General features: G+C 55.8%; 6 protein-coding genes across 6 annotated transcripts; 3 read left to right on the top strand and 3 right to left on the bottom strand.

Annotated features, from left to right (window-relative positions):
* Positions 1-1,699: 1,699 nt before the first annotated feature.
* CHGG_08219 (uncharacterized protein) lies at positions 1,700-5,411 on the bottom strand (the record flags this gene model as incomplete). The annotated part of the gene is made up of 3 exons (XM_001225874.1): positions 1,700-3,995; positions 4,057-5,163; positions 5,344-5,411. The coding sequence occupies 3 exons, from the start codon at positions 5,409-5,411 to the stop codon at positions 1,700-1,702; spliced, it is 3,471 nt and encodes a 1,156-aa protein (XP_001225875.1).
* A 585-nt stretch (positions 5,412-5,996) lies between these two features.
* CHGG_08218 (uncharacterized protein) lies at positions 5,997-7,777 on the top strand (the record flags this gene model as incomplete). The annotated part of the gene is made up of 3 exons (XM_001225873.1): positions 5,997-6,137; positions 6,237-7,117; positions 7,183-7,777. 3 exons carry the CDS (start codon positions 5,997-5,999, stop codon positions 7,775-7,777), a joined length of 1,617 nt encoding a protein of 538 aa, XP_001225874.1.
* A 544-nt stretch (positions 7,778-8,321) lies between these two features.
* On the top strand, positions 8,322-9,445 carry CHGG_08217 (uncharacterized protein; the record flags this gene model as incomplete). Its single annotated transcript, XM_001225872.1, has 4 exons — positions 8,322-8,335; positions 8,512-8,602; positions 8,673-8,741; positions 8,861-9,445. 4 exons carry the CDS (start codon positions 8,322-8,324, stop codon positions 9,443-9,445), a joined length of 759 nt encoding a protein of 252 aa, XP_001225873.1.
* A 349-nt stretch (positions 9,446-9,794) lies between these two features.
* Positions 9,795-10,457, bottom strand: CHGG_08216 (uncharacterized protein; the record flags this gene model as incomplete). The annotated part of the gene is made up of 3 exons (XM_001225871.1): positions 9,795-9,810; positions 10,084-10,107; positions 10,243-10,457. The coding sequence occupies 3 exons, from the start codon at positions 10,455-10,457 to the stop codon at positions 9,795-9,797; spliced, it is 255 nt and encodes an 84-aa protein (XP_001225872.1).
* A 253-nt stretch (positions 10,458-10,710) lies between these two features.
* Positions 10,711-12,230, bottom strand: CHGG_08215 (uncharacterized protein; the record flags this gene model as incomplete). Its single annotated transcript, XM_001225870.1, has 4 exons — positions 10,711-10,999; positions 11,056-11,279; positions 11,331-11,825; positions 11,886-12,230. The coding sequence occupies 4 exons, from the start codon at positions 12,228-12,230 to the stop codon at positions 10,711-10,713; spliced, it is 1,353 nt and encodes a 450-aa protein (XP_001225871.1).
* A 1,117-nt stretch (positions 12,231-13,347) lies between these two features.
* CHGG_08214 (uncharacterized protein) lies at positions 13,348-14,680 on the top strand (the record flags this gene model as incomplete). Its single annotated transcript, XM_001225869.1, has 4 exons — positions 13,348-13,491; positions 13,571-13,900; positions 14,145-14,318; positions 14,369-14,680. 4 exons carry the CDS (start codon positions 13,348-13,350, stop codon positions 14,678-14,680), a joined length of 960 nt encoding a protein of 319 aa, XP_001225870.1.
* Positions 14,681-14,749: the final 69 nt, after the last annotated feature.

The raw sequence follows: 14,749 nt of genomic DNA, 5'->3' as shown, positions 1-14,749 counted from the left end.
CTCCTCTATTACCCAAGATGGGCCTATCGAGGCGGGCAACGCTCAGGGTACACGACGTGAATCCACCACTCTCCCCCATCCCATTGCCGGCCAAAAGAAGACACTCTCGATAATACCAAGAAATCGTTTAAGCAGACACTCGATAATGCTAAGAAATTACTACCAGGCGAAACCAATGGGATCAACGTCGCATCCGACGGGCTTCAGGGCGATTCAGACGGCTCTAGGGGTGAAACCAATAATGAAGAAGAACCCAATACAGTCAAGAGCTGTTATTCGATTCAAATCCCGTATACTAGGACTGCATATAGCGAGTTTGAGTGGCTCCATTAGATATCATGGGCGAAAAATTTATCGGTATCAGACGTATCCGAACATAAAGATCAGATAAAGATTACCCTTCCAGTCCAATACTGTCAGCTTTCCAATCCATCTACAATATATGCTCGACATTGCATGCTGAGGGATTCAAGGAACGACAAGAAGAAAGGGATTTCAGAAGTGGCTCTACCGGGGGGATGAGCTAGCTGTACCTGGGCGTGGATCTTGCAGCAGGTGGAACTGAAGCGCCCCAGAGCGCCCAGGGGTGTTCTTTACCGAACTGGGCCTGGTGGTGGTGTAGACTTCCGAGGTCAAGGAGCGCCATGACGAGGGTGCCATTTTGTTGATGTAGCGTGTCGAGGTGGAGACCCGAGAGCGCAGGAGGATGGGCAGCGCGGGCACGAATCTACGTTGTACGCCATGGCTCTCTTAAAAAGCGGTGCCATGCCCCCTGGGAATTCACGCCGAGGCCTGTCGAAGGCTTTGAGCGTCAATAGATAGCTCTTCTCCGAAGCATGTCTTGCATTGCGTTCCGGGGTGGGTTCTGGCGATATAGGATAGCACAACACGCCTTGAGTAGCGGAAAGAGTGTCGTTAGCCCGGTGGCATCGGTGTAAAATCGTATGATGGCGTGCAGGCCAATCGAGGCCCAGAGAGGGCCCTAGGTGACCACGAGGCTGTCCCTCGCCCACGAGTGAAGCAGCGGATGTAGCGAGATATACTTGCCATGTTAGCGGATGAGGGAGAAAACCCGGGCAAAGGAGCCGGGGGCTCCAGAAGTTGACGCCAGAGTCGGCGGCCGTTGAGGCCTGGGTGCCAAACATCCATGATTGGGGGCAGAATTGGGATGCATAAAAGCGATTCGAGACGGCAGACACAAGGGGTTGTGCTCAATGTAACCGCGCCTTCTCTTTTCCTCTATCTAGCTTTCTTGTCTTTACGCCTTGGCTTTGTGTTTTCTTTTCGAGTTCGTCCTTTTTCTGGCCAGACGTGGGTGACTGGGTACTTACGAATGCAATGTCTTTCATCAGTTCCCAGTAACTACTTGAGGAAGGAATGCTATCTCAAAAGATAAGCCTTCTTCACCAACACTATCTCTCAAATCCCGGTTAATATATCATATCCAACCAATTCCTCATAGCCCACCAACTACCTCAACACCATAGGGTATCTCTCAGCTCAGATTCACGCATAGGCTACCATCGAAACCCATCCTCCCATCACCAAGTCGCGATCTTCCCACCTAGTCTCAACGAACCTCGATCAAACGACCCTCCAGTTTGCCTCGACGCCGCATCCCAGCCCCTCTTCTCCTAAACCCGGGGGCTCCCAAACTTCGGATCGGCCTTCTTATCGTCATCACAATCCCCAAAGTTAATCAGGGGCGTGCCAAATTCCCACCCTCCCTCTCGCCCAGCGCTAGCAGCCCCTCAGTAGTAGCATCCGGGTCACGCAAGCCGTCGCGCAGGTGTTGCAGCTGGACGGCGAGAGGGTGGTCGATGGAGATGCGTAGAGCGGCGCGGCGAAGGCCCAGGTCGCAGGTGTCGGCTGCGCGGGCGCGGGCGCCGCGCAGCACGTGCAGGCGCGCGAGGCGCCACAGCGCGTAGACGCAGTCCGGGTGGGCGGCGCCGCGCGAGCGCTCGACGCGCGCCGCTGTGTCCTCGCTCAGCCGTTCCGCGGCCTCCAGACGGCCCGTCCGTGCGTAGATGACCGCCAGATGGCCCCGTCCCATTAGGACGCCGAGGTGGTCGTGCCCGAGGCTCCGTGTTGCTGCCGCTAAGCCCCAGGTGAGAAGTTCTTCCGCCGAGGTGAGTTGGCCGCGGTGGATGTGGATCTTGCAGAGGTAGCTGAGCGCCCAGAGCGTCCAGGGGTGTTCTTTTCCAAGCTGGGATTGTCGTTGTGTGTAGACCTCGATCATGACGGCCTCGGCCTCATCAGCGAGACCGAGGTCGAGTAACGCCATCGCAAGGTTGGACTTGGTGCTGAGCGTATCGAGGTGGGTTGGCCCTAGGGATCGGATGCGAGCAGCGAGGACAAACCTGTGCACGTCATGGCTCTCTTGGAAGCGGTGCCACGCCCCTAGGGTTACGCCGAGACTGTCAAGGGCTTCGAGCGTGGTTGGGTGGCTCTCTCCAAGCACTTCCTTCATACGTTCTGAGGTAGTCTCCTGCAACTCGAGCGCCTCGCGATACTGCCCGTTGAGCCAGTAAGACTGGCCTAGTTTGTTCATCGCGCCGAGTGTCCGTTCATCCCTCGGTCCGTATATACGCGTCCTTGTTTCGACGACGGAGCGTCCCAGGTTGATTCCTTCTTCCAGACGCCCTAGGCCCCATAGTACTCCGGCCAAGCCGAGGGTTGCGTTCATTGTCTTCTCGTTTTCCTCCCCCACGAGTTTGACAAGCATTTCCCTCACGATCCGGAGATGGTCAACAGCCTTGTCGAAATGACCTCGTTCGGCGAACACCCAGCCGCATTTGGCATGCATGCGGACTTGGTCGCGGATTATGATAAGAAACGTCGGCTGAAGGAACATGGAAATCCGTAGACGGAACTTTCCTATTGCACGTATAACTGGCGATATCGGGTTGCCGGTGACCGCCAAACAGGTCTCGAGGTGTGGGAGAATGTCCCTATGAAACTCGCCGTCCTCTTTTGTATTACTGACTGGTGGCAGCGAAATAGATCGCATAATGGTGTGAAGCGCGATCGAGGCCCAGAGAGGACTCTGTGTGGTGGTGAGGCTGTCCCTCGCCCACGAGTGGATCAACGGGTGTAGTGAGATATACTTCCCATCGAAGCGGATGAAAGAAAGGGACTGGAGGTCGGCGAGCGCGAACCTGAGCCGCTGCTTCCCTACTTCTTGGTCCTTCGCTTTGAGAAAGCCGGGCAAGGGAGCCGGGGGCTCCAAGCGGCGAAAGAGGTCGTTCGCCAAACTTGATGCCCATGATGCCGAACTCCCGGGACTAGGAGCGTTATCCTGATTTAGGACCGCCCGAGAGAACAGCTGCAAAGGGATAAACTCGAAGTGGAAAAAGGCCATCATTTTCAACAACTCGGTTGCGTCTCGGCTCTCTACGCTCTCGTGCTTTTCGAGGACGCCGAGAGAGACGTCAAAGGTCGAGTAGACGACCTCGATAACGTCGCTGATAGGGTCGTTATGTGGGCCGGATGCCTGTTTCCGTTGCCTGCGTTTCGCCACAGAATGTATTTCGAGGTAGCCGCCGAGCTCGCAGACTCCCCTATACACACAAGTCCCGGCTTGAATCAGGGCCAGTGCCAGGTAGCCAAGTGCCTTGGCAATTAGCCTCGCCGTTTTGGTAGTTGAAGAGTCCCACGGTCGCGGGATATCGGCCTTTGTGAGCAACAGCTGGAGGGCTTCTGCCTCCTTAAGCCCTTTGAGTTCGAGAGACCCGAGTGTCCCTTCCTGACTGAAGTCTCGGACTCTTGTTGTGATAAGGATATGCGCAGAGCCACCGGGGGGAAATAAGCGTGCTAGTTTTAGGGAGCGATCGTCTGCATTGTCGATGATTAGGAGCCATGGTTGCTTTTGCTGCGACAGGACGTGCTTTCCAGCACCCTCGGTCGGTTCCAGCCCCGCGAGCTGCCCAATGCTACAGTACGACTCTTTGACCGTCTCGGGGGAAGCAGCGCGAATTGTAAACACAGCGGTGTATCTATAGTACCACTTATCAGCGACTACCGGCGCTTGGCCCGTTGACCGACAGCGGTACTTACTCAAGCTTGTTGTCGGTGGCAAACTTGGAGCACAGTTCCGTTTTCCCAGACCCTCCCATGCCAAAGATAACGAACGATTTCCGGCCAGGGCGAGTTGTCGGGCTATCGCCGGGGAAGAAGGCGGAGCGTAAGGTCCTCAGTAGGTCCTCGCGGCCTACAAATGTTGGTGAAGTCTCTTCAGGGATATGGAAGTGAATTAGATCGCCCTGTGAACGAATATCCTGACTTCGGTATGGCTGTTCTAAGTGAACGTCAAACCCGAAGCCTCCGATCTCCTCGACTTCCCCAAGCCTGAGTTGTTTAAGGGCCCCCTCTGCCTGTCTCCATCGGCGGGATATGATACCGGGGGCTTTTTCGCAGTACGTGACCAAAGCGGCAATGACGGTGCGATAATCCGACGATGCTCTAGAACCGAATTTGCACATATCCGGGTGCGCCGCATGAATCCCCGCTGTCTCGGTATTATCGAGTTTTGGGGCGGCCGACTGGTGGTCCACGAGGAGAGCAGATCGGCTGCCTAATCGAGTTGGGAGCTGCTCCCAGAAGAAGAACAAGTGGAACTGTTTTACAAGTGGTGCAAAATCGTTATCGACCAATCGAGGCATCTGAGAGTCACCTTTACCTGACGCGGTCCGGAAAAAGGCACCCACTTGGTGCCGTGTCGACTTGTACATGGCTTCGTAGTCGAGCCAACTTGACTTGTCGACATCCCGGTGAGGGGTCCCAAAAAATATAATGGCAAATGTCGACACATAGTGGTCCCAGAGATGTGCGACCTTAGGAGCGGTCCGCGTCGAGGCATAGACCAGGCTCTTCTTGACGAGGACGCCACCCATGCCGTGACACACGAAGACGATGGGGCGCCTCAACGTACCCGCAAACTGCCTGTCTGCGCGAAGCTCCTGAACGAACGACTCGGCCATCCGTTGGATGGTCTCGGGGCCATCGTCGGCAAGCAAGGTCGAAGCTGACGAATCGTAGCCATAGGACAATATCCTGCCGACGCGGACATCCTGTGGGAGGAGGTCGCGTAGCCAGTTGATGCCGGATGTTTGATGAGTCCATGTGTCGAGGGAATCCTGGTGAACATCGTGGACGGCAACGATGCTGTTTAGGGGTTTGTTAGTTAGGTATCTGATATGTAGTTGGTGTTCTTGCACACCCGAGCATGCTTCAGACAGTAAAGCGGGGCCAGGGGATAAGCCACAAGTCAGGCAAAAAGGCAATACGCGGCGGGGCAAGGAGCTAGCAAGGCAAGGAAAAGGCAGTAATTCACAGTAGACTCACTCAACTAGGTGATCTTCGCGCTTTGCGCCATGACTGAGGTCGTGGAGGCATTCAAGACCAAGCGGCATGCTCTCAAATTGAGACGGCGTCGCGAGCGCTTCATTACCGATGTGGGGGAGAATAATGATGCATGTACATGAAGAGGGATGGATGGATCATGTCTTGGGAAGAATGAACCTCGGAATCCCGAGAGGCAGAGTGGTCTTCCCTCCCAAGGAGGTGGTACCAACTGCATACCGATACGCCGGAAAGTGTGACTTGGGCTTCTCAAAGCCCTGTCGACAGTGCAAAATGGTGGGTAAGAACAGTGCAACGTTGGGGAACCGGCCCGGAGCGCATGATCAACAGCCACGGCCCAATCAGCATAGAGTTTGAACCGCCGGCAATGCGCCTCTGGAGAGAAATGCTCGGGTGTTCACATCAAACACGGGATGATCTGGTACAGAGCTTGCGAGTGGGTGCGACTGGACTTGTTGGGAGTTCAGGCATCTTGGAAATGAGAGGGGAAGTCAAATAAAACCCGAATACTTTGTGTGTGCCGTGAGCCTTTCTCGCCTTTTATCTCTTTTATATCTTTTATCTCTTTCCTTTTTTATTATTATTATTATCTTCGTTGCCATCTTGTTATCATCCATAGTGTTGTGTAGCGAAAAATGGACAATGCATTGTTCCAAGCCTTCGAGAGCCCCCTGTTAACAAACACCCGGGCTCTTCAAGCATTCCTTCTCAGCATTGTGAGCCTTGCTCTTGCTCGTCTGATCCGAGTGGTTTATAAAAGTGCCAAAGAATACAGGGTAAGAAATGCCATCAACCATCAACCATTTTATCACTTTCCGTCCAGTCATAACAACCACCAACTCCTGTCAAGTCACTGACGAAACTGAAACTGCCAGGACGATACCATCTTTAGCCGTCAGCACGGTTGCCAACTTCCACCCGAATTAACCAAGCGCTGGCCCCTAGGCATTGACCGCATCAAAGAGCTTTGGGAGTCCAACGCCGACGGTAGACTCCTAGCCTTCTTGTGCTCCATAGCCAAGGACTACGAACCAGGTAACAACCTGTGCCAGTATCTGCTCATCGGGCCTCGGGCATACCACATCCTGCACCCGGCAAACGTCGAAACGCTCCTTTCGACCAACTTCAAGGACTATGGTTTTGGCTGTCGTCCGTCCGTCTTTGCACCGCTGCTGGGAAATGGCATCTTCACCCAAGAAGGCGCTGCCTGGAAGCATTCGCGGGAGCTGCTTAGAAAGCAGTTCGTCCGCGCGCAGTATCAGGATCTCCGCTATTTCCACGAGCATGTCGGCAATCTAATCGACCGCATCCCCACCGATGGTGATGTCGATCTACAGCCTCTCTTTTTTGACCTGACCATGGATGTGGCCACGGAGCTGCTTTTCGGCCGGTCCGTCTACAGCCTCCGCGCTGGCGTTGATCAGGCGGCCGAGAACCGAGAGTTCGCCGAGAGCTTCAACGTCGCACAAGAGGGCCTCGCAAAACGCTTCCGACTGGCCCCGTTCCATGCTATTTACAACCCCGCCTCTTTCCGCCAGGCTTGCCGCAACGTCCACCGCTTTGTCGAGCGGTACATCCGGGAACAGCGGCTCATGGAAAAGCGGGCGGCAGATGCCGAGAAAAGCCAGGACTCGGCTTCCTGGTTCATCCAGCAGGTTGCCGAAGAATCCGCCAACGAGACTGAACTCAGAGATCAGCTCCTCAACGTCTTGCTTGCTGGTCGGGACACGAGCGCCTGCTGCCTGTCGTGGACTTTGTAAGTCCCAGCGCATCGAATTCCTTGACAGAAACAAGCAAGTCCCGGATACTGACATGCTCCAGCCGTCTCTTAGTGCGCCACCCAGCAGTGATGGAACGACTACGTGGCGAAATCAAGGGGGTTATGGGGGAACTGACAAACCCCGCGAGAGATCAGATCCGGAAGATGCCCTTCCTAGCCTGCGTCGTGAAGGAGAGCCTTCGGCTCTACCCTCCGGTCCCGCTCAACAACCGTGAGGCCGTGAAAACAACCCTTCTGCCTACGGGCGGCGGTCCGGACGGGGCCAGCCCGATAATGGTGAGAAAGGGGGAAGTAGTCGTGTTCTCACAGTACGTAAACTCGCGGAGGAAGAACATATTTGGTCCCGACGCAGACGATTTCCGCCCAGAGCGCTGGGAGACGGGGGAGCTGGACAAGATCGGGTGGGGATTCTTCCCCTTCATCGGCGGTCCTCGCCAATGCCTTGGGGAGGATTTTGCTCTGATGGAGGTCTCGTACACGGTTGTGCGGTTACTCCAAGAATTTCCCATCATTAAGTTGCCCACAGGGGAAGTCATAGAGCCGGTCGGGTCTGAGAGGCAGAAGCTGACGCTTGTGCTCTCAAGCGCAGACGGGTGCAGAGTCTCCGTCGGTGGGAACGGCCGGTCCGGCTGCTAGGTCGCCTGATCAAGGCGGCCCGAATCCTGGGTTTTGGGAACTACCTGAGATCTGGATGGAGATTATTATTAGTAATGCTGTGCTTTCTTGGTGTATGCTCCCTTCTCTCCATTGGCTGAGAACTTCAGCCCATAGGGCATCGCTTTCCAGCTTTGTTTCATCAGATAGGCACTGCAGCGGGTACTCGCACTGTTCGTTACCTGCAGTCGGGGCGGCCGACAGACAAGACGAGGGACTCGGAGGCCTGCCTTGGCGGAAGCTGAGTTGGCTGCATGACAGCCCGAACCGCAACAGCTTTCAGCGCGAAGTACCCTCGGTGCCTCAGCCTGTTTGTCTTCCAAGTCACATGTAGTTATCTTTCCCTCCTTCTCTCTAACAAGTGTCGAGGCCCTCTCTCAACCCCTCATCCCTGCTGACTAGGAAGCATGGGACGAAAACAAACGTTTAAAAAGGAAGAAATTTTTGGTATACGAGAGATATACCACCCGCCAGCGCCCATCCAGCCGCAAGTTGAGTGAGTTGCCAACAACATTATTTAAACACCATGACCAATCCCCGGTCGGGCCCAGTCTGATTATTGCTGTTCTCAGCATCGTCGCAGTCCACGGCCTTAACGGGAGTGCTCTCGGGACATGGACAACAGTTGACTCGGGGATCTGTTGGTTAAATGACCCTCGGTTTCTACCCCAATATGTTAAAAACGCCCGAGTTTTGGTCTGGGGATACAACGCCAGCTTCTCGTCCCTGACGGGCCACGTTCCGTCCAAGGACAGAATCCACCACCATGCACACACTCTTGTCGCCAACCTAGCCGCGGACAGGTTGGTAAGTGTATTTGCCGCCAACTCCACCTGATTAAACCTCGGACTTGCTAACAAGACAAACAAAACACCAGCTCTCCGGCACCGCCGACAAGCCCATCATCTTCCTCTGCCACTCGCTCGGCGGCATCGTCGTAAAACGGGTAAGGCCACCTCCCTTTTCACTGAACACTCTTATAACAGCCACACAACGTGCACCTACCCCTAACCAACCCCCCTCAACCAAACCCACCCCCTAACCAACCCCCAACCCCCCACCTAGGCCCTCACCTACGCGCAAACCCGCACCGCCCACAAAGTCACCCACGAGCACGCCATCTTCACCCACACCCACGGCATCCTCTTCTTCGGCACCCCGCACCACGGCACCCCCAAAGCGACCTGGCTGCGCGTGCTCAAACGGCTCGGCGCAGCCGCCTCGCTCGGCCAGCGCAGCCGCCCGTCCGCGCTCGTCTCCGCGCTCGAGCACGAGTCCGAGACGCTGCAGAACACGGCCGACTTCTTCGCCCCGCTCGCCGCCCGCTTCCGCGTCTTTTACTTTTATGAGCTGCACCCGACGGCGCTTCCGGGTTGGTTTGGTCGCGGCGCGGCGCGGCGCGGCGATTATGTGGTTCCGGTGTCGAGTGCGGTGCCGGCGGGGCATGATGAGGCGGAGCGCGCGGGGATCGCGGCGGATCATAGGGGTATGGTGAGGTTTGGGGACCCGGGGGAGGTGGGGTTTCGGGTTGTGGTGGATGCGCTGGTAAGGTATTGTGCTGAGGCGGAGGAGGTGGTGCGGTTGCGGCTGTCTGAGGTCGAGGAGACGGGGGTTGCGGAGTGGTGGTGGTGGTGGTGGCGGCAATATTAATCAGCTAGGGGTGGCGGCGCCGAATCTGTCGTTGGGGAGGGTTGACTCGGAAATGGAGGACTGGATGAGCCGGACTACGACCCTTCGGTCTCTTTCAGCGCCGGATGAGGTTAAGGACGAGAAGTGGTAAGGGGGTAGCGCTGGTTAAGGCCAGTTAATGCACTCGGTGTAGCTTCCATGCTATTCTTGTCATCAGCATTGCGTGATAGGACGTGGGTGGAGGATGGCCGGAGAGTCAAGAATTGAATAAATGGAATGTTGCACAACATTACTTCTAGGGTATGGGGGTAGTACCCGTTGAGAGTCCAATACCCTCCCTGCCGGACCAAACAAACCAAGACTTATCCACTTAATCGTCCGTGGACCTGAATCGTTTCGTAATATTAGTACACACCCAACCAACATATCACTCAGCTTTCCCCCCCTTTCCCGCCCCGCCTGAGCCAACCCCTGCCCCTCCACCCACAACTACACCTTCGCTTCCTCCCTTCTCCCCTTCCCCTTTGACCCCATCAACCTCCTGCACGACCCCTTGCCTTGGGCCCTCCCGGGAGCTCTCCTCTCCAATGCTGCCCGCAAACCCGTACCACGCAACAACAGTCACGCCCAGTATCCCACTCAAACAGCTAAACACCAACGCCACAATCCCCTTCGTTGTAAACCTGCATTCGCCGTCCTGGTCAGCACCGCATAACAAAACCCAACAAGTCAACCGACACAAACAGCGGCTTCTCCCTTGAGAAAAGACACGATAACGGAATTGAGAAAGAGAAGAAAAGGGCGAGACAAATACATACCCCTCAGGCAACCTCGCGGGCGGCATGTTCTCACCGGTCAGGTCCAACCACCCACGCGCACTCTGATCGGCACTCTTGAGAGTACTGATCCCCCCGTTCCCCGCAGCATTTCCGACCGTCAGAAAGCCCGCTCTCGTGCAGACGTCGAGATGGTCTGCGAGATTGGACAGGGTCTGCTGCTGGATGGACCGCGGGTCCTCGACGAAGGTGGCCATGAGCCCGGACTGCACGTGCCATTCGATGTGGCAGTGGAAGAGCCAGACGCCTATGTTGTGTGGTTGTGGGTTGTATTAGCTTTTTGTGATGTTGTTGTGTGTGGTTTGGGGAGTGGGAGATGGTAAGGGAGTGGGGGAGGGGGGTTACGCGAGCAGAAAGGGGGCCAGGAAACAGGGGTAGGGTTACCTGGATTGTCACTCTTGAAACGCAACACCATATTCCCATTCGGATGCAGCACTACCGTGTCCCTCCTCATTGGGATGCGTGGGAAGTCGGCTGCCGTGACGTCGGAATCGGTAAAGGTGCCGGCCTCGTCGGCTGAGCGCCAGATAACCTGAAAATTATGGCCGTGTAAGTGGAAGGGTGTTTGCCCGGGTCGAGGTTGTTGAGCACAATATCGACGACCTGGCCTTTCTCGAGAACAAACGGATGTGTGTACGTGCCGTAGACAGCAGGGTTGGTGGCGTGCTCGCCGGCGGTGAGGACGGTATAGAGGGTTGGGACTTTGGGTGCGACGTAGGTGATGTTGTTGAAGAATGCACTGCGCTTATTTGAGTACGCGTTCGTGAACAGGCAGGGAGTGGATGGCAGACTCACTAGTTCGCACCGTCGCTGAGGTTGTCCATGATGACGTCAAGAGAAATGGTTTGGTCTGGCTCGCCGAGGATGGTCTGGTTGTCCCACGGGACAAGACCCATGTCGTCAAACGGCTCAAAGGGGTCGGATAGAACGGCGGGGTCAGGCAGAGGTTTCGCGGTGTCGTAGACCAACCACCCGGTTACGTTCCAGTTCAGGTCCTCCGGTAGCGTGTCAAATAGATCCTATCACGTCAACAACTGGTGACCGTCGAGATAGATTCGGTCCCCACGTACCGTGTCCATGCTTGCAACAATAGGAAAGTTTCCGGAGGTATTGTTCTTCGCTGTGACGAGGAAACTGCATCGCTGAGCAGTAGCGAGATAGATCATGGACGCCTCGGCAGGATGAGTGTACACACCATCAATCTCCAAGATGGTCATGTTGTGGCCCTCAAACCAAATGTACTGACCGGCAAAAGCGCCAATGTTGGCCATGCGGAAGAGATATGTTTTGCCCGGCTGCACCGGGACAGCCAAGTCCTGGGTGTCGTTGAGCAAGGCTGAATTTGGCACAGGCTCGGCGCCGGTCGGGTTCGCCTTGCTCATGAAAGGGCCGAGCAAGGCGGGCATCTGGTCGTGGTACCAGTCGGATACCGTCATGACGACCTCCTCATCGTACATGTCCGCAAAAGGTGACTCTGGGTCATGGACGATGAGAGGACCCCGCAAGCCATCGGGGTATTGCCCGTGGATATGTGAGTGATACCAGTAGGTTCCGGGTTGGTCGACCTGAGTGACGCATTAGGAAAAGAGAAAAACAAAAGAAGAGCAGAAAACAATAAAACTTACAGTGAAGTTGTATGTGAAGCGCCCCCCTGGGACAATGGGACATTGTGTCACTGAAACAGGTCCATCCATATGAGTAGCACCGCTCATGAAGAGGCCGTGAAAGTGCAGTGACGTGGACTGGTTGCCAAGAGAGTTGAACACATTGACGACGAGCCGGTCTCCCTTGTTGACTCGTATTATGGGAATTGGCCACTGTCCGTTGATGCCAATAGTTGGACGATCTGCCATGCCGTCGGGGTTTGCCGTGACCCAGGTGATGTTGAAGTCGTGGGTCACGGTAGCAGCATCCGCTGGGAGGGCGTGCCAGAGGAGGCATCCCAGCAAAGTAAACCCCAACCGGGCCATGATAGCAGCTCCACGGTAACGTCTCAAGTGGTTGTGTCCCAGGTGATAGTCCATCATGATCGTGACGGTGCTGTTGCTGCGAGCTCAACTTCCTGTTGCAGCACTCAGTAACTGACTCCCTCTCAACTGCCTCGCAGATTTCGGATTGATCCGCGAAGGTATGACCGGAAAAGCGGCATAGCCCTCGGTTAGAAATGCCAGTATCGTGCAAGTGCAGTGCAAGCCACTTATCAATCAAATCTCGAAATCAGATAATCGCTCGGGGCCCGCCTATCAGATCCGAGGTTGGCGCGGGGGAAAAAAAGAAGGAGGCATTTTTCCAAGCAAATTCACCCCTCGCGGGTGATGTCCGGGAGGTGCTCGGAAAGGTACACCCCGTCATGGTTACCCTGCGCAATATCCGTTCGAGAATGTTGTCCCTCGTGCAGTCACAAACAGGATCGGACACAGGGGCCGAACCCATGTTCGAGACTGAGGAATCCGCAATGCTTAACCAGACTTGGCTACACTTGGCCACACTTGGCGGCCCTTGGCGGTGATCAGGGTCGCTATTTGGTGCTCGCGTGCTTGGCGGCGTCGAGTCGGGCGTGGCAGGCATGGCAGGCATGGCAGGTATGACAAGTATGATACGAAAAGTCAAATCTCAGCTGCATTAATGAGAATGCGTGGGCATCCCAGGACACAAGTGGTTACAGCCCAGATGGGGTACCTATTTTCGAGACCTGAGTTTTTTGATGAGCTCGGTGGGTGATGCATGAAAAGAGGGAGCGACCCGGGTGAAATCCAAATGGGACCCTGGGCCATGTTCAGCGGTATTGAGACCCTCGGCACTCTACCCTTTTGAGAAGGACCAGGCCGCGGGAAAGAGTCACGAAGAAGTTCTTGTTCGGCACCCTGAGATCAACCGATAGGCTCGTGACACTCAAGTGAAGCACCCACCCCACCCCCCCGGCGCCTTCGCAATCCGTTATCTGATCCGTAGATTCATCGCCGATCAGATAACCGCGCTTCCCTCTTTCTTCACCCACAGCCTCCCTCCTTGAACACCACCCAACATCAACACACAAGGAGAAGCAAGAAAAAAAGAAAAAAAGAAAAAAAAAAAAAGGCACCAAAAATGCCCGACGTCTTTTCCGTCCCCATCTTCCTCGTCACCTTCCGCGAAGCCCTCGAGACAGTCATCATCGTCTCAGTCCTGCTCGCCTTTCTCAAACAAACCCTCGAAAATGACAAGGCCTTGCACAAAAGGCTAGTCCGCCAGGTAACCCTCCCTTCCCCCACCTGATACTTAACCACCTCACGCACCAACTAATCCCCTCCCCCCCTCTCCCAAAAAAAAGATCTGGCTCGGCACCGTCCTCGGCCTTCTCCTGACCCTCATCGTCGCCGCCGCCCTCATCGCCGTCTTCTACACGGCCGGCGCCAACACCTGGGAGGCATCCGAGCTGCGCTTCGAGGGCGCCTTCTCCCTGGTCGCATGTGTCATCATCAGTGTGGTGGGCGCGGCCCTGCTGCGCATCGGCAAGATGCAGGATAAGTGGCGGGTTAAGTTGGCGGGGGTTATGGAGGGAAGGGGTGCGGGGGGGTGGTGGTCAGAGTGGGGATGGGGAGGGGGAGAAAGGGGGGTTGGGTGTGGGTGTGGGTGGGCGGGTGAAGAGGTGGATGGAGAGGTATGTGATGTTTGTGCTGCCGTTTGTGACTGTTTTGAGGGAGGGGATCGAGGCGGTGGTGTTTATTGCCGGCGTGACCTTTTCGGCGCCCGCGAGCGCAGTGCCGCTGGCTGTGGTTGTGGGACTCGCTGCCGGGGCGCTGGTTGGGTTTGGACTCTACAAGTGAGTATCTCCCTGGTGGAAGGAATTGGTGGGTGGTGCTGATTGGGTACCGTGCAGGGGCGGTTCTACGGCCAAACTGCAGTTGTTTTTGGTCATCTCGACATGTCTGCTCTACCTTGTCGCTGCCGGCCTCTTTTCGCGAGCTGTGTGGGCCTTTGAGCAGCACACTTGGCAAGAACTGATAGGAGCCGATGCTGCAGAGCTTGGTATGGGTCCGGGATCGTATGATATTGACCAGTCCGTGTGGCATGTCAACGTAGGTTTTCTCCGCGTCTCCCACCTACAAACTAAGCTGACCATGTGCAGTGCTGCAGCCCAAACTTCGACGGCGGTAGCGGCTGGGGTTTCTTCAACGCCATCTTCGGGTGGACCAACTCGGCCACCTATGGCTCCGTCATCTCATACAACCTGTACTGGCTCTGTGTGATCGTGTCGTTCCTCGTCATGAGGTACCGCGAGGTCAAGGGCCACTGGCCGTTGATGAAGCGCAAGGACTCGCAGTTGCCGGCGGCAGACTCAGAACCAGAGGAGAGCAGCCAGAAGTCTGCAAGTCAGGCAGGCGAGTCGTCTGAGGGCAAGACGAAAGCGAGGGGCGAGGTGACTCTGGTTTCGGTGTAGACCAGGAATACCGCAAAAGGGAGTCTGAAGATTGTTGGCTTAGATATGGCCCAAGAATGTGGATACATG

This window comes from Chaetomium globosum, genomic scaffold (assembly GCF_000143365.1).
Source record: "Chaetomium globosum CBS 148.51 scaffold_5 genomic scaffold, whole genome shotgun sequence".
NCBI classification, from domain to species: Eukaryota; Fungi; Ascomycota; class Sordariomycetes; order Sordariales; family Chaetomiaceae; genus Chaetomium; species Chaetomium globosum.
This window is presented reverse-complemented; position numbering and strand designations above follow the sequence as displayed.